Below are 22090 nucleotides of genomic sequence, written 5' to 3'. Positions count from 1 at the left end.
AACTTCATGGTTAGGACCTTTGATAGCTATGTAAAATAAAGCAATATTTGTACTTGGAAGTTTAGCTACTTATGTAAATATTTTTTCACATGGGATATATAAGCTGGATAGAAGTAACTTCACTTCAGATTGGTATACTCCATAATCTGTTAGTTTTCCCATTAACGAGCAAAAATTTTCAAGGTATACTCAAGATGAATTTATCTAAGAATATTTGCTTTAATAAGACAAATAGAAGCCTCTTTTTCCCTAGAAATCTTATTTAATTCATTATTTAAATGAAAACTAGTTTAATTATTTATCTTTTATGGCAAGTAAATTTAGTGTTAAAATCAAATTTTAAAAGACCTTTAAAAAATAAAGATATTTACTATCTTGGTATGATTTTAGCCTTACTTTTAAAAGTCAAGTAAGAATGTCTGCCTTGTTGAAAAAATGCAGCTAGAAAAGTCTTTATGTAGTCTTAAAAATATCCATTTTTTCTGAGTAGCTCGGTCTAATCCCTTTTTAATTTACATTCCATCTAAGCTGTGGAAACTTTCTAAACATACTCTTGCCATACGATCCAGCGATCACACTCCTTGGTATTTACTCAAAGGAGCTGAAAATGTATCTCCACACAAAAACCTGCTCATGCGTGTTGATAGCAGCTGTATTTATAATTGCCAAAACCTGGAAGCAAACAAGATGTCCATCCTATGAATTAGGTGCTAATATTCCTCCCATTTTATAAATTAGAATACTGAGGCTTAAAGAGGTTAAATGTTTTTATCAGGACAAGGCACCTAGAGAGTCCTGAAGCCAGGAATTGAACCCTACCTCTAGGAGCTGGACTCCTGAGTCTATGCTCCTCACTGCTGTTAATAAACATGGAAATGTTACAAAGATTTAAGGACTTACAACAATATTTGGACATAGATAAAAATGTGTCCCCAGAGGCCTGGAAAATATGGGGATCCTAAGGTTATAGTTATTTTATTTAACAAGCATTTATATAGCACTTACTATTTACCATTAGAACTTGCTGTTCTAAGTACTTTATAAATAGAAAATCTGAACAGACCAATAATGAGTAAAGAGATTGAGTCAGTAATCAAAAACCTCTCAACACAGAAAACCCCAGGACCAGACAGCTTAGCTGGAGAATTCTAACAAACATTCAAAGAATGAACACCAACCCTGCTCAAACTCCTCCAAAAGCTGAAGAAGGGAGAACACTTCCCAACTCATTCTACAAGGCCAGCATTACCCTGATACCAAAGCCAGAGAAAGACAACAGAAGAAAACTATAGACCAATATCCATGGTTGAAACCACTATTTGCTACATATCTCGGGGCGGGGGGGCAGTCAGAAAGTTAAGGCTAACTTATAAAAAGAAGGAGTGGGGTGCATTAAAAAGAGTACTAAGTGTCAAACACAGAAACTGAACAGGTAGGGAGACTGATTTTATTCAGATTATTGCAATAAGAAGAACATCCCAGATCTGGAGATCAGAGTGCCTCAGCAGGATGCTTTCGCCTTAAGACTTTTGTAGGGAGATGTAGACAAGTTACAGGTGGGGAGATTAACAGTTGAGGTTGTTTTGCAATCAGGGGAATTCTCAGTTAGCTGAACAGGAAGTGTTTATCTCTAGTTGTAGTTAGATTGGGGCGGGGGAAAACAGTTCTAAGCTCAGCTAATCATTGATGAGAGAAAGAATGGGGAGCTGGAGGGTCCGTGTGGTTCAGGCAAAGGCGGGAAGGTCTGTGGCTGACCTTGTCACACGTCCACAAAAGAGTCATCCAAGGTCTTACGGGAGCCATGAGAGAGTGGACGGAGCCTTTTCAAACTCATATGGGGAAGGGTCATTCTTTGTGATGAGCCATTTCTCAGAATACAGAATTTCCAAGAATTTTTCACCCACTGCTGTTTTCTGGGAACACAGGGCTCAGGTAAAGTTCTACACATCAGGGGAAATCTGGAAACACCGTTCCGAGTCCTGACTTGGCTGTTAACTTCCATGAGGCCTATGGCATCCTCGTCACTAAAATGGCGAGGGGAGGGTGATTTGTTAAATCTATTTCATACCCCAATGTTTGAAGAGTCTCTGAGAGGGGCAGAGGGACTCTTGAGGAAAAGGGAGATGGCAAGTGAGGGCAGGGAGAGAGGTTCACAGTCACAAAGGGAGGAGAGGACAACAAACAGACTGTGTCACAGAGAGGGGAGGAGAATGTCAGCAGGTACTCCTGAGATTTTTAGGGTCAGAGAAGAGGCACCAGGGGCTGGACTTGGTCTGCCCCTTTCCCTTTCACCCACATCAGAGACAGATCTCAGGTGTGCCTTATGTAACTGGATTTTGATCAGGGCTCGTTTGAAGACATCTGTAAAAGCCTTGCTTCTCCCCTACCCGCCAACTTAATATTTTCTCCCCCCCGACCCCGGCTGTTCTTGCCAAGGACGCTTGGACTAAAGATTGAGACAGCTGACAGCTTGATCTGACTTGTCTGCTCCTGGCGAGATTCCAGCCTGCCATGAAGTGCTATCTCATCTTTGCACTCATGAGCGCAGCTGGTGAGTCTGGGGTCTTGTTGCTGCTTAGGCAGAGATGCGGTGGTGTGTGGGAGGGTCAGAGAGGGAGGTAGCTAGCCACAACTGAAGAGAGAGGGGTTGGTGGGCATTTCCTTCAAGTAACTGTTGATGCAAACGAAAGGAACCACTCTCGATGCACAGCTCACCCCACCAGCAGTCTCTCTGAGTTTCTCCGGTGCCTGTGAGCATGTTAGGATACGTCCCCTGCACTCTCCCAGGACTCTTGAGTGTGTGATTTCCTAGATTGCCGAGTCTCCTGGACAGACACCAGAAAAGCATATCTTCCCTTTCTCTGGGCAGATGGACTTTGGAGGAGTGAGTGCCCGAAAGGAAGGGGGGCTGGGTCAGGGGCTCTGAGAGCCTCGTGGCCCTATCCCAAGCTTTTCCACTCCTTTCACCACCAAAGTCAGGCAGTATTTAACTTTTTCCTTTCATTCCTGGCAAAAGTTAATTTAAACTATTATTTTTAAAGTATTAAGTCTTTTTTTTTCATTTTTATAATACACAGCACTGCCCATCAGGGTTTTTGATCAGCCTCAGATAAGCCTTTGCATTAGTTTCATAGAACTTTAATATACCTCCATCTCAAGCAAAGACATGTGTCAGTTTTCTTCATGTGTAGAGCTCAGGTGACATGCATGATTGCCCTTTGATTTAAAAGAATATTTAAAAATAACTTGAAGACCTTGACATTGTCCTTGAAAACCTTAAGGTGGCAAAAACTAGTCAACTCTCACCTCTCGCCCTGTCTCTCCTTCTACCTGTGACCCCACTGATTCTTTTTTTTATTTTTTATTTTTTTATTATTATTTTTTTTAACATCTTTATTGGGGTATAATTGCTTTACAATGGTGTGTTAGTTTCTGCTTTATAACAAAGTGAATCAGTCATACATAAACATATGTTCCCATATGTCTTCCCTGTCCCACTGATTCTTTAGGAGTCATTCCGGCCCAAGATTCTAACACTGAGAAGATGAACGTAGCAGAAGATTTTACTATTCCTTACATGGTCTATCTTCAGTCCTTCCCGGAACCCTGTGTGGGGTCTCTCATTCACCCTGAGTGGCTACTGACCACTGCTCACTGCCCCTTACCGTAAGTATCCGTTTGCTCTTGGGAGCCATGAGGGTTCTATTCGAACAAAATCAGGTCTGATGAGGCATCCCAGCAAGTTCTAATGGCATCCTAGGGAATTAGAAGCCCCAGGAAGAGAGAGGGTCGTCTTCCCAACAGGGAAAATAATACACACTTGGGTGGTTTAGGAGGAGATGAAGAGGAAGCTGTCAGAAGACTCTTTCTCACAGAGAGTAAATAATATTCATTCATTCAACATACTTATTGAACATTTACTATATTCTAGGGACTGCTTAATGCACTGAAAAAACAGCAAGGGAACAAGACAGAAATTCGTTTTCCCTCATGGAGCTCACATTCTGGTAGAGGAAGTAAGCCCAAACAAATACATGTCCCCAAATAAAACATTAAAAAGAGTGCCAAGCTGAAAAATACAGGAATAAAGCAAGATATCTACTTTGCTTAGGGTGATCATGTCAGGCCTAGTTGAAGAGATGAGACCAACAGGAAGAGGGGATGTAACCAAGTGAATAAATCCTGGGGAAAATTCCTGGCAGAGGGAATAGTGTACAGAGTCTCTGAAGCAGTAAAGATAATTGAGTGTTTGCCAAACTGAGAGACCAGTGCTGAGTGAGTGTAATGAGTAGGGGTGGGTGTTCACAGGCTGAGGTCCAAGTGTTAGCAGAAGCCATGCGATGCAGGTAACAGGAGAAGGGCAAAGGAGCTCTGCACGAGATGATGCTGTCCCTTACAAACCTCAGTGTCTCTGCTGTGTGTGAGAAACTGTTGTATGATTGGGACCTAGCCAGAGTTTCAGGAGTATATAAGGGTCATTTCTAACTCAGAACTCTTAGCCATCTGGTTGTTCAAGACAGTTTACTCAGACCCAGATTGAAGCCGTGCTCTGTGTGTTAATGAGAAATACAAAGGAAATAAAGACAGTTCATCCCCTCCAAGAACTGGAGCTGGTGAACTGGATGTTCTTCTCTCAGCCAGGCCTAATGCATGAACTGTTTCTGGTAGGCAGTGGCTCCTGTGCCTGTTAACGTGACTGGACTCCTGACACTGGAAGCCTGTGGGTTTTTAATTTGTCCAGGAAATGTAATGGAAGATGGTAAATGGGAGTCCTGATAGACTACTAAGAGTCTTGTGAATCTATAATGAGTGTAGGCAGCACATGGTAAATACAATGATATGGGCCCAAGAGGAGCTGGGAAGGGCCTAAGAATATCCAGAAACAAAGGGTACAATACGCTTTGCTCAAGAGTTGCTTGAGACAGTGTAGCGCAGGCAACGACCTCTGCAATGATGCATTGTGGTGCCATCTCTGTTACCTCTTCATTCAGATCATCCATCATCACCATCACCACCATAACCACCATCATCACCATCATCACCATCACCACCATCATCACCACCATCATCACCATCATCACCATCATCACCATCACCACCATCACCACCATCATCACCATCACCACCATCACCACCATCATCACCATCATCACAACTAGATTGCACTGAGTATGTTCTAGGTGGCAGATACCATGTCAGGTTTTATGTCTATACATTGAGTCTAACACAACAGTCCTATAAACTATTATTATTACTATTTTACAGACCAAGGCCGGTCACTTGAGTTCTCAGGTCTAAGAGATAAAATTAAGATGATTGGAGGAGGTCACCTCTGACACTTCTTGCAATTCTGACGTTCTGTGACCCTGTTCTTTTCCAACTGCCTGCCTTCTTTCTTCCATAGTGTTAAAATCCGATTGGGAGTTTATCAACCCAACATCAAAACTAAGAAAGAGCAGGTGCGGAATTACTCAATGGTGGTGCCCCACCCTGAATTCAACGCAGGATCTCTGAACAATGACTTGGTGATGATAAAACTGTCTAAGGCTGCTGCACTCAACAACCAAGTGGGAACCATAGCCATAGCTATGGAACCCTTACCAGTTAATAATTCCTGCTTTATCCCAACCTGGACCTGGAGTAAATATAAAAACCGTAAGTGTTTTTTGACTCTGTGTTCTTCATCCTGAGAAGGTTTTGGCGCTGGGGAACATGTGGACGGATATACCTGAAGGAAACAGCTGCTATGAGGTAATGCTCTTGACCCTAGAGGGATTGCTGCAGGGCCTTACACTACCATTATACTCTCTTTCAGTATTATCAAAGGATGCTGGAACCACCACTTGATACCTGAAATGAACTGATAAAGCTAAATTTATTGCTTATTATAGAAGAGCAATGCTGAGCAGACAACAGTCTCAAGGAGCAGAGTACTAGGCTTATATGGGGTTTGTGGGAAGCTTTCCGTACAGGGTTTGGAAGACTTTCAGGGGCTTAGAAAGTTGACGTCATCTGTAGAGGCGTGGTTACCTGGGTGAGATTGTTGTTGATTGGTTGGCACTCAGCATGTTTATTGGAGGCGAGTCTGATTTGCTGACTTTAAAAAGTGGCATTGATTGATTGGCTTGCCAAAGCCTGTTCACTGAGGCAAATTGTCATGGGTGTTAATCAGGTTTAAACCCTTCTCTGGTAGTTACAGAACAATTCATATGTTCTGTAAAAATAAAAAGTGGGAGACTGGGGCTTCCCTGGTGGCGCAGTGGTTGAGAGTCCGCCTGCCGATGCAGGGGACGCGGGTTTGTGCCGCGGTCCCGGGGGATCCCACATGCCGCGGAGTGGCTGGGCCCGTGAGCCATGGCCGCTGAGCCTGTGCGTCCGGAGCCTGTGCTCCGCAACGGGAGAGGCCACAACAGTGAGAGGCCCGCCTACCAAAAAAAAAAAAAAAAAAAAGTGGGAGACTGTTTTGTCTATCAGTCTGTTTCATGAAAACAAAAGTAGAAAGTGGGAACTTTTGTATTCTCAGTATTTGGCAACTTCATTTTCAATTTAGAAGCAACATTCCAGGGAATCTAAGTGAACATATTTTCTGAACAAATTGAAGATTTTAAGTCTTATTCAAAGTAACTGTATCACATTTTACAAAGTAATTCATTACACAGCATTTGAAAACAAAATAAAACCACATAAATGTTTTATCCCATAGGCTCCGCATGTCAGAATCATAGTGACAAACCAATTCTACAAGCTCTCTGGTGCCAGCCTCCCAATATCTATTGAGTTCATTATTTCAAGTAACTAGGTTACTTTCACCTAGCTTGTTCTATGTACTTCAGTTCAATTTCCACAAAAACTTAAAACTGAACATAACTCATCTTGTTCTTTTCTGACTTGACATTTTCTGGTCTAATCTGCTTTAAGACGTTAGATTGGACATATATCAGAAAAATCCTTCTCTGTAAGTAACACTAGGCTTAGCCTGAGCAATCTCTGGTTAATTTTCTGTTTCCTTCCTCCTTGTTACTCTCTACCAGAGATTAAAATTATATAATGCCTTGGTTAGACTCCTTGCATCCTGAGGTTAACAGTATAGTAACAATTGCTATTAGTGAGATGGGCAATATTACTTCTTAGGGGAAAATATATATGTATATTTATACATATACACTCACATACACTTATAAATAATCCATTTATAAATCATCTCACTAAAAAAGCATGTTTAGACACATTAAAAATAGTTTTCTACCTTTATGATTAAATGTAAAGATGATGAAGTAGGTGCCAAAAATGAAGGTTTCTTGCAGACAATGGCTTTGTGTCTCTCTCTTCTCACAATCATTCATAATTTTCCTGTGGGTTTTTCAAGCTTTCTAAGTTATGCACGCTACAGAGAGAATTATAGATCTGATGATATCTGACGTAAGGCTCACATAATGCTCTGAATCCACTGCTCTGACACAGAGATACTGAACAGGGGACTCTAAGAAGGATGGAATGTCTGATACCTGCCATAAATATTCTCGGGTATTAATGTATTCACAAAATAGAGGCTGATCACAAGAGTATATGTGATAAGGAGAGTAACCCTGGCCTTCATTTCTCTTCCCCACAGTTAGTGACCCTGACATGCTGACTTGGATAAACCAATATACTCTCCCCCACGATGAGTGCCAGAATATGCAAGATGAAAGAACGGCAATAAACATCATGTGTGTGGGGCAACCTCAAAAGAACTTATCTGAAAATAAGGTATCTCTCCCTTCCCCAGACAGGAAGATAGCAAGGGGTCCATGACAAGGAGAGGTGCCCATGGGAAACCAAATGGTGCCCAACAAGGAGGCCTGGAGCCCTTCTACTCTTTCTCCTCAGTCTCTGGATTTCTCATCAATTCCCCTGCCTTCCTTTAACAGTGGGAGAGATTCGGGGGTGGGGAGAGCCATTTGTCCTTTCTCCTCCTACTTGCTCTCAGTTTGGTCAAATTCAAACCAAGAGAGGTGAGCCCTGCGTGGATGTGAAGAGAGCTTTGTCACCTCTCAAGAAAAATGATTCCAGGCCGTGAGATGCTTCTGCTACTATAATGTGCCACTTCTTGCAATTAATTCTTGTTCCATGAGGACCAAGCACTATTGATCTCCTGTTCCCTCTCTCTGGCAGGAAGTCTCAGCAGCTCCAGCCGTCTGCGGTGGGAGGTTGCATGGCATCTTGACTTGGGCAAAAGGAAGTGTCACCCTGGGAAGTGAAGGATTCTTCACAGAAGTTAATCCTTATGCAAGATGGATCATAAACACCATTGAAAGCTACTGAGGCTCCTCTGTCCCTCCATCCCTTCAGTGCAGTAGCTTCTTGATTTCTACACTGGATCCACAGCTCTATCTTTCCTGTTCTTGAACAGAATTAATTAAAAACAAAAATGACACTAAAAACTTAGGCTGTGGCCCCTGATCTCTTTATCACATAAACTGTAAACATGATGAGAAATTTAGCAACATCCTCACCATTTGTTCATTCAAAAATTATTGAGGGCTTCCCTGGTGGCGCAGTGGTTGAGAGTCCACCTGCCGATGCAGGGGACACGGGTTCGTGCCCCAGTCCGGGAAGATCCCACATGCCGCGGAGCGGCTGGGCCCGTGAGCCATGGCCGCTGAGCCTGTGCGTCCGGAGCCTGTGCTCTGCAATGGGAAAGGCCACAACAGTGAGAGGACCGCATACCACAAAAAACAAAAAACAAAAACTAAAAATAGAACTACCATACGACCCAGCAATCCCACTACTGGGCATATACCCTGAGAAAACCATAATTCAAAAAGAGTCATGTACCACAATGTTCATTGCAACTCTATTTATAATATCCAGGACATGGAAGCAACTTAAGTGTCCATCGACAGATGAATGGATAAAGAAGATGTGGCACATATATACAATGGAATATTACTCAGCCATAAAAAGAAATGAAATTGAGTTATTTGTAGTGAGGTGGATGGACCTAGAGTCTGTCATACAGAGTGAAGTAAGTCAGAAAGAGAAAAACAAATACCATATGCTAACACATATATATGGAATCTAAAAAAAAAAAAAAAAAAGAAAATGGTCATGAAGAACCTAGGGGCAAGATGGGAATAAAGACACAGACCTACTAGAGAATGGGCTTGAGGACACGGGGAGGGGGAAGGGTAAGCTTGGACGAAGTGAGAGAGTGGCATGGACATATATACACTACCAAATGTAAAATAGATAGCTAGTGGGAAGCAGCCACATAGCACAGGGAGATCAGCTCAGTGCTTTGTGACCACCTAGAGGGGTGGGATAGGGAGGGTGGGAGGGAGAGAGACACAAGAGGGAAGAGATATGGGGATATATGTATATGTATAACTGATTCGCTTTGTTATAAAGCAGAAACTAACACACCATTGTAAAGCAATTATACTCCAATAAAGATGTTAAAAAAAAAGATCTATTCTCTTAGAAAATTTCAAGTACACCATACAATAATATTAACTCTAGTCACCATGCTTTACATTAAACCTCCAGAACTTACTCATCTTACAACTGAAAGTTTGTATCCTTTCATCAACATACCCCTATATCCTCCACCCCCTAGTCCTTGGTAACCAGCATTCTACTGTCTGTTTCTATGCATTTGGCATTTTTAGATTTCACATTTAAGTGAGATAGTATTTGTCTTACTGTTTCTGGCTTATATCACCCAGTATAACATCCTCTAAAACAAGAAAAACGGAGCTGGAGGAATCAGGCTCCCTGACTTCAGACTACACTACAAAGCTATAGTCATCAAAAAAGTATGGTACTGGCACAAAAACAGAAACATAGATCAATAGAACAGGACAGAGAGTCCAGAGATAAACCCACACACCTATGGTCAACTAATCTATGACAAAGGAGGCAAGAATATACAACGGAGAAAAGACAGTCTCTTCAATAAGTGGTGCTGGACAGCTACATGTGAAAGAATGAAATTAGAACACTCCCTAACACCATACACAAAAATAAACTTAAAATGGATTAAATACCTAAATGTAAGACCGGATACTATAAACCTCTTTGAGGAAAACACAGGCAGAACACTCTACGACATAAATCGAAGCAAGATCTTTTTTGATCTACCTCCTAGAGTAATGAAAATAAAAACAAAAAGAAACAAATGGGACCTAATTAAATTTAAAAGCTTTTGCACAGCAAAGGAAACCATAAACAAAACAAAATACATTATCTCAGTATGGGAGAAAATATTTGCAAACGAAGCGACTGATGAGGGAATAATCTCCAAAATATACAAACAGCTCATGCAGCTCAATAACATAAAAACAAACAACCCAATCGAAAAATGGGTGGAAGATCTAAATAGACATTTCTCCAAAGAAGACATACAGATGGCCAAAAAGCATATGAAAAGATGCTCAACGTCACTAATTATTAGAGAAATACAAATAAAAACTACGATGAGGTATCACCTCACACTGGTCAGAATAGCCATCATCAAAGAATCTACAAACAATAAAGGCTGGAGAGGGTGTGGAGAAAATGGAACCCTTCTACACTGTTGGTGGGAATGTAAATTGGTACAGCCACTATGAAGAACAGTACGGAGGTTCCTTATAAAAACTAAAAATAGAGCTACCATATGATCCAGCAATCCCCCTCCTGGGCATATACCCAGAGAAAACCATAATTCAAAAAGATACATGCACCCCAATGTTCATTGCAGAACTATTTACAATAGCCAGGACATGGAAGCAACCTAAATGTCCATAAACAGAGGAAAGGATAAAGATGTGGTACATATATACAATGGAATATTACTCAGCCATAAAGTAGAATTAAATAATGCCATTTGCAGCAACATGGATGGACCTAGAGATTGTCATACTGAGCGAAGGAAGTCCAACAGAGAAAGACAAATATATGATATCGCTTATATGTGGAACCTAAAAAAATAGTACAAATGAACTTATTTACAAAGCGGAAATAGAATCACAGATGTAGAAAACAATCTATGGTTACCGGGGGGCGGGGGGGCGGGAAGGGGGAAAGGGATAAACTGGGAGATTCGGATTGACATATACACACTATTATATATCAAATAATAAGGAGCTACTGTATAGCACAGGGAACTCTACTCAATACTCTGCAATGACCTACATGGGAAAGTAATTTAAAAAAGAGTATATATGTATATATAACTGATTCACTTTTCTGTACAGCAGAAAGTAACACGACATTGTAAATCAACTATACTCCAATAAAAAAAAAATGTAGAATTTCCTTGTCCTTTGAGAGACGATTTGAGTTTTGGAAATAGGCGAAGTCCTACTGTTAAGCAGTATGTTTGATTCATCTGGGTATGTCACTTGAGTCAAAAAGAGATGTAACTTACAAAAAAGTGCAGTTTATTTTGATCTGGCTCATGAGGTAGTTAAGTAAGCATTTCCAAAAAAAAATTCCCAAAAGAAATGTTGAGCTATACAATTATTGCTGGGCTGGAAAATAAGGCAAAGAATCTCAATCATTTTCTTTTAAAGAATTAATATATTATTTTCCAATAAAGACACTCAAATAAACACACACCCACTAAAAAAAACAAAATCTTAAACTAAAATACTTCCTCCCAAAGAGGAATCTTTGGCAAGAAAACTAACATTTGTGGAGGTACTACGTTGCTCTTGTTTTTCTCATTTTGTTGCAGATTGGAAACATTTTGTTATGGGTCTGCACAGTTCATAGTATGTGTGAACTACTGATATAAAGGAAATAACTTGAATTAGGAATGAAGAGACTTAGTTTCAAATCCTAGTTTTATGGGTTTAAGAAAACCACTTTTTGAGTGATTTTAAATGAAAAATTAGGCTTAGAGCTCACTAAATTCCTTCAAACTCTCAGAATAGGAGAGACCTTGTTTAAGGGTACAAACTTGCAACTAGTAGATAAATAAGTTCTGGAAATCTAATACACAGTACAGTGAATATAAATAACAATATTGTATTATAATCAAACTTGCTGAGGGACTAGATCTTAATTTTTCCCACCACAAAAAAAGAAATGATAATTATGTGAGGTGGCAGAGGTGAACCGTTGCCACAATGGCAATCATATTACAGTATCCAAATGTGTCAAATCAATACGCTACATACCTTAAATTTATAAAGTGTTTCTCGTCAATATATTTCAATTTAAAAAATTAGAAAGGAGACAGTGATTAATGTAAAATATGGGACAAATAAAAAACATGGAAGCTCAAAAAGTAAAATAAAATTGAATGAATAAGAGTCCAACTCAAAGGACACTTTTTAAACCTTTGAATTGCCAGAAATGTTTTAAGTAATTTATTTCATTTCATTGCAGAAATGTCTTATATTTACATCTAACTTCCAAGAATTTAATCTCTTTTATAAGTAGATAGACACTTTGTATCATGAGAAATTGTTAATCTGATCATTTCCTATGGTCTTAGTGGTCATAGCTGTGATTTCTCTCAGCGTTTGAACTCTTCCTTTCTACCAGGAGATGAAATGTGATGAAAAAGAGGGAAAGGAAAAAAGAAAGTTTGGTATCTTATAACTCTTCAAGTTCTATTTCTTTCTTTCCTCTAGACAAGGACCCCGACTCACTGCAGAATGTCAATATCTCTGTAATCTCCAAGACTGAGTGCCGTGAAGCCTATAAAACCTACAACATCAGAGATAGTATGATGTGCGTGGGCATCGTGCCAGGAAGGAGGCTGCCCTGCAAGGTAATGTACTCTCAATGCCTTAATTTTCCCATTTTATTGTGTCCTTTGCCAGAAAGATAACCCAGTTTCCTTTTCCCTGGCAGGAAGTCACAGCTGCCCCTGCCCTGTGCCATGGGGTACTTCAAGGAATCCTGACTTTTGTAGATGGATGTGTTTTGAGAGCCGATGTTGGCATCTATACCAGAATCATTAACTACATACCCTGGATTGAAAATACCGTCCCGAACAACTGAGCTCTCATGATGGGAATTCTAGACCATATGACACCACCTGTCCCCAAGTCCAGCCTCAGAATTAAATCTAATCAGTGTCCTGAGTTGCATCGCACATACCTGTCTCACTCCTGCCCCACAGAGTGGGTGACTGGTACCTACCTGTACTGTGATTATACATGGCAGCCCTCCCTCCTCACCTAATGATGATGATGGCAAACTACACACCCCTTAGGCAGTTGGAATTTATGGAGTGGCAATTGTGTCCTCTCTAACGAATCGACCATTGACTTATTGAAAAAAAAAAAGGCCACTCGATTGCCATCTTGGGCGACAAAACCCCTACTACTTGCACAGAACTCAATAGCATGTGCTTTTGGCAAGTTACACACGGCAAACGGGAGTCTGAGAAGGATGGCGCTACACAGAAGTCACAGGGAAGGGAGAAGGTCTAAGGAGGGGGGCTGTTGGAGGAACGGCGCTTGGTTTCTCCCTGCCCACACAACTCCCAGCACCAGACACAGACTCTGGACATTCATTTTGCAGGATTCTCAGTAGGGACTTGCGCTCTGAGAGGTTAATACAAAAGTTAACCGGGGCTTAGGACATAGCAGATGAACAGGGAGTCCAGGATGGATTTTGCCAATATACCTGCACGTGGGCTCTTTCTATTATGCCAGCTGCCCCGGGAACTGCATTCTCCCCCAGTTATCACTCTTGCCTTTTTCTTCCTTCCTTTTCTTTTCATTTCACCTCTGCAGCTCCATTTACCACCTGAGAGTTTTAATTGATAGTTTTCTATGGGGAGTGGTCTTTGGTCAGTTGACTGAGGATCAAAACCACAAAAACAAAACCGAGTTCTAGAGAGTTCTGTCTGTGGCCATTACCAGTGGACTATTACACCCTTATGGTCTAGCTAGGCAAGAAGAGAACTCCTCTCAGGAAGCAGAAGTTCCAGCAGTAAATCTTGTGCTCACTAGGGTTCTAAAACCTCTAAGTCAATAAAGCCTAGCTTGTGGTGTTGAACAGCAACATTGTGTGTGGATTATTCAGTGCTATTGTGAGCACTTCACCTTCATGTATGTTATTAGTTGAATTTTTTTTTTGCTTTGGAAGAAACAGATGGTTTTTGCAGGAAAGCACCTCAGCCTCTGTAGATGTTTCCGTTTGAAATGGTGCTACAGTTTCAACAGATCATACTGATATCTTAAAAAGCCAACTGATCCCAGGTGATGAAGCAGATGGTAAGGTCACTGAATTCCATGGGCATCAGCCTACTGTCTCACTGCTACCACTGTAAGGTAACTTCCTTGGTTGGAAAGTACATTCCATTTTTGTGGAATATATAAGGGATTCAAGGATGGTGGTGCTGAGAGTGACGATGGCAAAAGAAAGAAAATCCAAATCTAGACTATGTCGGGAATTCCCTGGTGATCCAGTAGTTGGGACAATGCATTTTCACTGCCGAGGGTGTGGGTTTGATCCCTGGTCGGGGAACTAAGATCTCACAAGCCACGTGGCACAGCCAAAAAAAAATAGAATATGTCATGTGCAGTGAGAACAAATAGCTACTCCCTCCATGACAAAAAGGGACTCATCTCCCACCACATGGCTGGTGGGAGACCTGGGGTACCAGTGATATGTCATCATTATATTAAGGGTGAGGTTGGTCACTGACACTGGCAAACTGGGTCTTTGCAAGAAGTCTCTGCATACGCTCCGTTTGGTCCCATTGCTCACTTTGTTTGTAGAGCCATTTAAAAACCACTCAGAACAATGAGGAAGGACTTCAGAATAGACCGGCTTGTCTATCTGATCGTTAAAGTCTTCTGCAGTGAGAGCATTTTGGTGAGAATTCTCATGGGACACATTTTCCTGCTCCAAGCTGACCTTGAAAAACGCTTGTACATAATTCTTCCTCAGATAACTTATCCCCTCCCCCATCTTGCTCTTTCTGAGTGCCTACCAGGGCAGACCACCAGCCACTCCTAAGAAATTCAAATAAATCTTGACCTCAAGAAAGAGAACCAGATATGTTGATTGAACTTTTGTCTCCTGAGAAGAATTCAATTCTCCTTTTTCCTTCATGGCATCCCTCTGAAGGGTTTTAATATCACAACAGTACAGGTGCAATTGGACCAATATATCAACCAAAGTTAAGCATAATCAAGGTGAAGTCTTTTCACCCTCAGCGAACTGTTCAGGGAGAAATCTCTTTGAGGTCATAAGTGTGGATTGAGGAAAGGTTGCCCAGAGCAATTGCTTATGCAACTAATTTGGACACTCAGTGCCTGATTTACCTCTGTTCCATTTACGTTTCTAATTGAGAATGTAATGCTACTGAGCATATCCAAGTTAATGACAAGGAGAGGAAGGTAGCCCCACCTAGAGCAAGTATCATGGTCAACAGGTGGTCGGCAGTCTGGCATTTAATCTCCACCTGATCCTAGTAGCAAACCAGAAGCTATTTCTCAAAAAGCTACCGTGACTTTGCTACCTAGTTTAGGGATCTCTGTATTGATTTTCTTATTAGGCTTTGTCATACACTTCATCTAGGTTGCTAAAAATACTGTTAGCACTACTGGAGCTACAGAGTTTAAACCCAAGAAACAGAACCAATTGTACTTCAACTTGTGCGGCTGGAGAATCTTTTCTGACTTAGTCTCTCCCTAAACTAGCAACTTTTTAGATCACTCATTAAATGGCTCAGAGCATGATATCCCAATGAGATATATGTTGCTCATAAAATTTAGAGACCTTCGGACATCACTCTTAATGGTAGAGAGCACAAGTTTCAACAATGTGTTCATTTCAGTGGAGGAACCAATCATACACCCACAAGCTTCACTGCAGAAGCAGGTGATTCTCTTTTTACTTGTTGCATCACCTACTCATTACCATACACCTGTTTTCCCAAGACATCTGGGAAACTTGCTACTTGCTGTCTGGTCCTATCGCCATGATATCATCAATACAGCAGACCAGTATGGTACCCTTTGAGACTGCCAAGTCCCTTAAAGATTACATTCAGGTACAGGGCCAGAGCAATCATGATTGCTCTGGAGGTGAAATATATACTGCTGTTTCTGCCAAATGTAATTCTGAACTTCTCAAAGACAACGTACAAAAATGCACTTGCCGTGATCATAAATGGGTAAACAGATAAAAAAATGTTGTGGTATAGCCATACAATAGAATACTTCACAGCAATATAAACGAATGAAAGTTCGATACAACTATCAACATGGATAACCTCAAAATAATTAAGCTGAGTGAAATAAGCCAGACAAAATGAATACGTACAGTATGACTCCAGTTTTATCTACATGCACACAGATCTACAGTGACTGAAGGCAGTGGTCTAGTGTAGGCAAGGATGCAGAAAGTGGAGTGAGGGAGAGGTAACGCAAAGGGAAACATTTCTACGCGTGATACATATGTTCATTATCTTGGTTGTGGTGACGATTTAATCACATGTTTAACAAACCTTTCAAACTCATCAAATTGTACGTTTTAAATATATGCAGTTTATCATATGACAATTATATTTCAATAAAGCTATTAAACAACAACAACATAAATGCACTTGCTAGGTGAATAGTTGCATACCAAGAACGAAGGACTGTATTTATTTGCTCTGGTAAGGAGGCTACGTATGGAACAGTAACTATAATTGGCATTACCACCTGATTACCCAATAATCAAACACTATCAATCCCCACTACTCTTTTGACTTGGGCCAAGCTGAAGAACTGAATGGGATTATAATAGAAATTACCACCCAGCGCAGTTCAAGCCTGTGTTGGTAGTACTGATCTCGGCAATGTGCTCATGCATTAGATTTACTAAAGGAAGTTTCTGTCAACTTCCTCTTAGCGTTTTCTACAACGAAAGCCCTCCGGTCACAGGCCAGGGAGAGATTGTAATAGTTGTAGCAATTCTACCAGTTGTAGATTAAAAAGTGCACCTCCCCCAGCAACAGTACACATAGGAAATAAGGAAATAAATCCAGAGCCCCACTGAATTGCTCTAGGAAAGACTTAGGTTAAAAAAAAAAAAATCCATGAATCGCTCAATTTTCATAAGCCCCACTCTGATCAGAGGTTGGCACGGACTATGTCTTCCCCCCACCACCAATTAGAACTCATTCAGGTTCCCTCAAAAAATTAAGCTATGTTCTTGTCCGTGGAGCACAAGTTGCCAGGCAAATAGACACTGGTCACTTTTATATAAGCTCAAAGCCTCTCAGTGTTAGAATAGAGTCCATTCTCCAGCTCCCTTCCCTCAAGGGGCATCGAAACAGTTAATATAACTAACAGGTCTGTGAGCGAGAGAGGAGGCTGTGATACTTTCGCACACTGACTCACATCGGTCCACTGTTATCAGATCTGTTGGTGTGGTTTTTTGGTTGGTTTTTTGATTATGTAAATCAAATAAGAACTTGAACTTCCTGTCAACTTCATTCCCGGGGATCCCGTTTTTATGGAGAACCCTGGAGAGAAACCTCTTCAAGGCCCCAAAACATCATCATGTAATATCATTCATTTCCATTTTGAGTTAGAGAAGCAGGTGAAATTAATAACTTGATGTTGTCTATGTTCCTTTAGCAAGTTACATGAAAATGTAAAAGGTTCTTTAGCAGGAGATAAATGACACTGAAGGAGGAGAAAATGTGACACCTACAACGTTCTTCTTCAAGGCTTCTCTGTTCATTTGCATTTTGTGTTTTTAACAGAAAATAGGACGGAGGCTACCCCTCAGTATCCTGAAGGGCGGGATGAGTCCTCCTCATTTTAAGTTGCAGCACTGGGCATCCTGTTGTCCTATATCTAAGCCGCATTCTCTATCAGCTCCATAAGTAACATTGCTAGGAATTTCCCTCTCCATCTGCCCTACTCCTTTATCTCTCTCAATTTGTTCAGAATTTATGTAGAGAAAATAGGGGTGTCCCTCCTTATAGCCTCCTCAAATGCTAACAATACGTCAGGATTGGTGATACGCCCCAAACCACCATTCTCAAGGCTGAAAAGATCCCCAAAGTGAAATGTGAATGGATAGGGTCTCACAAAAACTAGGTGAAGGTTAGGCTGGAGCTTGTTCTTGTGCACAGAAATGAACACCAGCTACTGCACTGATGAGACTTTCAAGACGTCTTAGAACTTAATTTAGAATTTCTTCCTTTGTGTATTTACTTCAAGGATGGGAGGATCTGAGAAACCATAAAGTGGGCTCTGTTCAATAGGGAACCAGGGTGGGAAAAAAAAAAAAAGCCCTGGTTTAAAGTCATTGGCTCAAACAATTGGAATAGAATCAAATTGCCCAGTGGAAGCTAAAGATGGGGCTTTGAGAAGCTGGGCCAGGGTTGGACACTAACAAGAAACCCCAAGGCCATCACTCCCAGGCCCTTTGAAAACTCACACAGCACTAGGCAGCTTGATTATCTTACTCTGGGCTTTCTGGCAGCTACTCTGACCAAAATTAAACCAATATGCCATAGAGACAAATGTCTTCCCCTTGTCTTTCCCCCAGTCTATACTGGCTCGTCCCTGCCTCTCTGAAGCCCCAAACCCCTACCCTGATCAATTTAATTGGCACATCTGTAATCCATAGAGCTCCATCTACAACAGCAGCCCAAGACCGGGGTCCAATGCTGTCCTTTGTGAAAGGAGTTTAAACATCCTCCTTATTCAAGTGACTCATCACCAACCCAAACTTGCTATTACATTTTTCTACCTTAACAGGCCCAATTCCAATGACTGGGCTTCTGTTCTGTTCCTGCAGTAAAGTCACCCTTTGTATCCCAGTTGCATTAATGCTGTCTTTGACTTGACAACCTTGTCTGATTCTCTGGCTCCTATAAGCTTGGACTCTGCCTTACTCTCCCCAGGTGGTGCTAGAAACCCATAAGAGGCCAGCTTCTTGCTGTCAGAACGTCCTGCTGCTAAGTGCCTGCCATACACTTAAGTTTCCCTGGCCTGCCACGCCTCTACCGGCCACCTGGCCCTGACAGCCTGCCTGGTTGCCCTTCTACCCTCACTTCAGTATGCTTTGGCGTTAGCTTAGCTGAATCCCTCCTGTTATTGTCAATCCCATCCCCCCTCTTTGACTTCTACCATCTGCCCCACCACTGCAAGTTCATTTAATTTATAGATTCCCCCAAAGAGTGACCTAGGGTTAGTGTAGTGGAGAGAGTGTGGATTTGGGATCCAAGCTGGTATTTAATCCGAGCTTCAACAGCTACTAGCTGTGTGTCCTTGGGCAAGTAATTAAGTCATTTAACCTCTCTTGCCTTAGTGTATTTATCTCTCAAATGGGACCCATAATACTTTTCTGGATTGTTGGGAATAAATAACTTATGTAAGGCACGTAGCATAATACTTTGCACATGGTAGGCACTCAAGAGCTCATAATTCCACTGAAGCCTTTACCAAGGGATGACTGGGAATCTGTCACCATTTCTTTACACCTGTGCTTATTTCTTCAATTAGAATTAAACTCATTTGCTGGGACTTCCCTGGTGGTCCAGTGGTAAAGACTTCGCCTTCCAATGCAGAGGGTACGGGTTTGATCCCTGGTCAGGGAGCTAAGATCCCACATGCCTCGCCGCCAAAAAAACCAAAACATAAAGCAGAAGCAATATTGTAACGAATTCAATAAAGACTTTAAAACAATGGTCCACATCAAAAAAAATCTTAAAAAAAAAGAATGAAAACTATTTTCATGTCCAAACATGTCAGGATTCATCCCAAACCCAGTTTATCCAGTTCACCCCAGTTTATCATCAACAAGCTCCCACCAGGGCACTCTGTGTGTATGCCTAAGCTCAAGGGACCCTTGCGTGGATCCTGAAACCCTAACAATTATTAACTCATTATCAACTCCCCTCTCCCCAAGCCCACCTGTATTTAATCCCCCCTACCTTCACATTAGACCCCCTCTTCCTCCCCTACTCAGGGGCCCTGAAACGATGGCATATGGGTCTTAAATACTAACTGTGTTTCTGCTTGGGGCTCAGGAGTCTGAATTACAACCAAGATGTTACACAAAGATATATAACTCCTTTCTTTGCCGCTCGGAACTACAAGCGAAATTTTGAGCTCATGCTTTCTGCTCTCTGAGGACCTTCTAAATGAAAGAATAAGGAAGGAAATAAGAGGGGTAAAATTTGGAGGAAGTAAAGAGGAAACATGCCTCATATTTCTTGAAAGTCACACCCTATCTAGTAAAATACTGACAACTGAGCAGGCATTTTTATACATTGATTGATTGATTGAGAGAGTGACTGAGACAAAGGAGAACAAGTAGACAGCTGTCGTTGGTGACTGTATTCACGTGCCAGTCCTTCAATTCCACGATTTCAGGCTAATCCAAACCGTGAAGACAACTACGGGGCAGAAGCTGGTTTACACGAACAGAAAATACACTGCTTTTCCCTCCAAGTGATTAATCAGTACAATTCTGTCTATTCCAGTCTGATCCTGCATCCAGGGTGACTGGCTTGGCCCTTTCCTCACTCTTCTTCTCGGGCCACTAACCTGACCTACTCCACGTGGTGTGTAGACTTCCCTGCGTTCTCTGACCATGTTTGCCAAACAGCCTCTCCCGATGGCATCACAGCAATGTTTTTTATTGCCCCCAACCAGGGTTTGAACCCTGTGCCCCAGCAGTGAGAGCACCGAGTCCTAACCACTGGACCACCAGGGAATTCCCACATCACTAGCAATGTTATGTGCATCGGCTTTCTGGAGGGGGGCAAAGATGCCGGCCAGGTAACACCTCCCCCATCCCAGTAGTAATGTATTCATTATGCAGAGAGAGGTGTTGAGAGTCCTAGACGTAGAAACAGAATTCCTCTTTGTTGAGACCTGGTTCTACTACTATTAGCTATGTGACATCAGGCAAGTCATACAAACTCTTGAGCATCCATTTCCCTATTTTAAAAAAAATGGTGGTATGTACTTGCCTAATAGAGCATTTGAAAGTATTGAAGGAGAAAATGAAATTAAATATACTTTGCAAAGAAACGGACAAATCACTTATCAACCTGAAGACGGGAGACTCACAGGGCATTGATCAATATTTCCTATCCGAGTAACCAGGGAATAACATTATCCATTCAGTCAAAAAGCATCGTTTGAACTCCTACCATCTGCCATTCTGCGACGGCTAGTTTCATCACCATGGAATCAAGGATACAGGCAATAGTATTAAGGCATAGTTCAGGGTCTGAGAGAGCAGAATTGCATCCAGGAAGTCGCCAGAGAGCTCTCAGGGATTGAGGTTGAAGGAACCCATTGGAGCAATGGTCCTTTCCATCACTCCACCCAGATGCTTGGCTGTAGTTGTTTTAAGAACTGCCAGCAGAGGGCCCCAGCTTTCCTTTAAGAGCCGGTGGCCCAGGGCCTCCCTGCCCTACCATTTCCTCTGTATTAAACCGCCCCTTGATGGCCTCTGACTGCGGACCTCCCAGTGATATTCTCAAACAGAGGTACCCTTCCTGGAGAAATGAGAGAACACAGGTCTCCAGATGCCCCCAGGGCTCTGGGCCAGGCTCTCGACCTCCTCTTCATCCCTGTCCTTGTCCTCTAGAGCTGGGCAGGTGTTCACCACCACACCTGAAAGGGGCTGAGAGAAGACCAACACCTATGGCTGCTGTCATGCCCTTGGTGCAGGTCGTGGAGATCCGTGGGCAGATGGCGCTCCCTGATGGAAAAAACTTCTCACTGCCCACAAGCACTGAGGAAAGAGCAAGTGCTTGCAGCTCTGCATCACAAACCACACGGCCCCCCATCCCGCCATCAGAGACGGGGCTGCCTTTGAAATGCCTCCTTATTCACTCACTCCCACCCTGCACCCCAGTTACCTGCTCACGTGGTCCACACCGTCTAGGATGGAGAAGCTCCGAGCTGGAAGCAGAGTGGATTAGCTGAGCTGGAAGCAGAGTGGATTAGCTGCGGTCCGGTCTCCCATCTCTGCAGGGGTCTCAGGATGGGGTTCTCTCTCATAACGCCTCTCCCGCTGGTTCCCGGCCATTTGTCTGGGGCTGAGTCTCCTTGTTCTGCCCTCACTCCATGTGTGCCCTTCCTCAGGCTGCAGACCCAGTTCTGAGCCACGGCTTTTAGGTCAATATTTG

At 42.1% G+C, this 22090-nt stretch overlaps 1 protein-coding gene across 1 annotated transcript; it reads left to right on the top strand.

The window, feature by feature from the left end:
- Positions 1 to 2511: 2511 nt before the first annotated feature.
- On the top strand, positions 2512 to 12978 carry PRSS58 (serine protease 58; the record flags this gene model as incomplete). Its single annotated transcript, XM_082846861.1, has 7 exons — positions 2512 to 2551; positions 3510 to 3666; positions 5405 to 5655; positions 7613 to 7749; positions 8155 to 8296; positions 12606 to 12745; positions 12829 to 12978. The coding sequence occupies 7 exons, from the start codon at positions 2512 to 2514 to the stop codon at positions 12976 to 12978; spliced, it is 1017 nt and encodes a 338-aa protein (XP_082702987.1).
- Between the last annotated feature and the right edge of the window lie 9112 nt (positions 12979 to 22090).

Source organism: Leucopleurus acutus (assembly GCF_964270905.1).
Source record: "Leucopleurus acutus genome assembly, chromosome: 9".
NCBI classification, from domain to species: Eukaryota; Metazoa; Chordata; class Mammalia; order Artiodactyla; family Delphinidae; genus Leucopleurus; species Leucopleurus acutus.
Note: the sequence above shows the minus strand (reverse complement) of the source record. Positions and strands in the feature narration are given on the sequence as shown.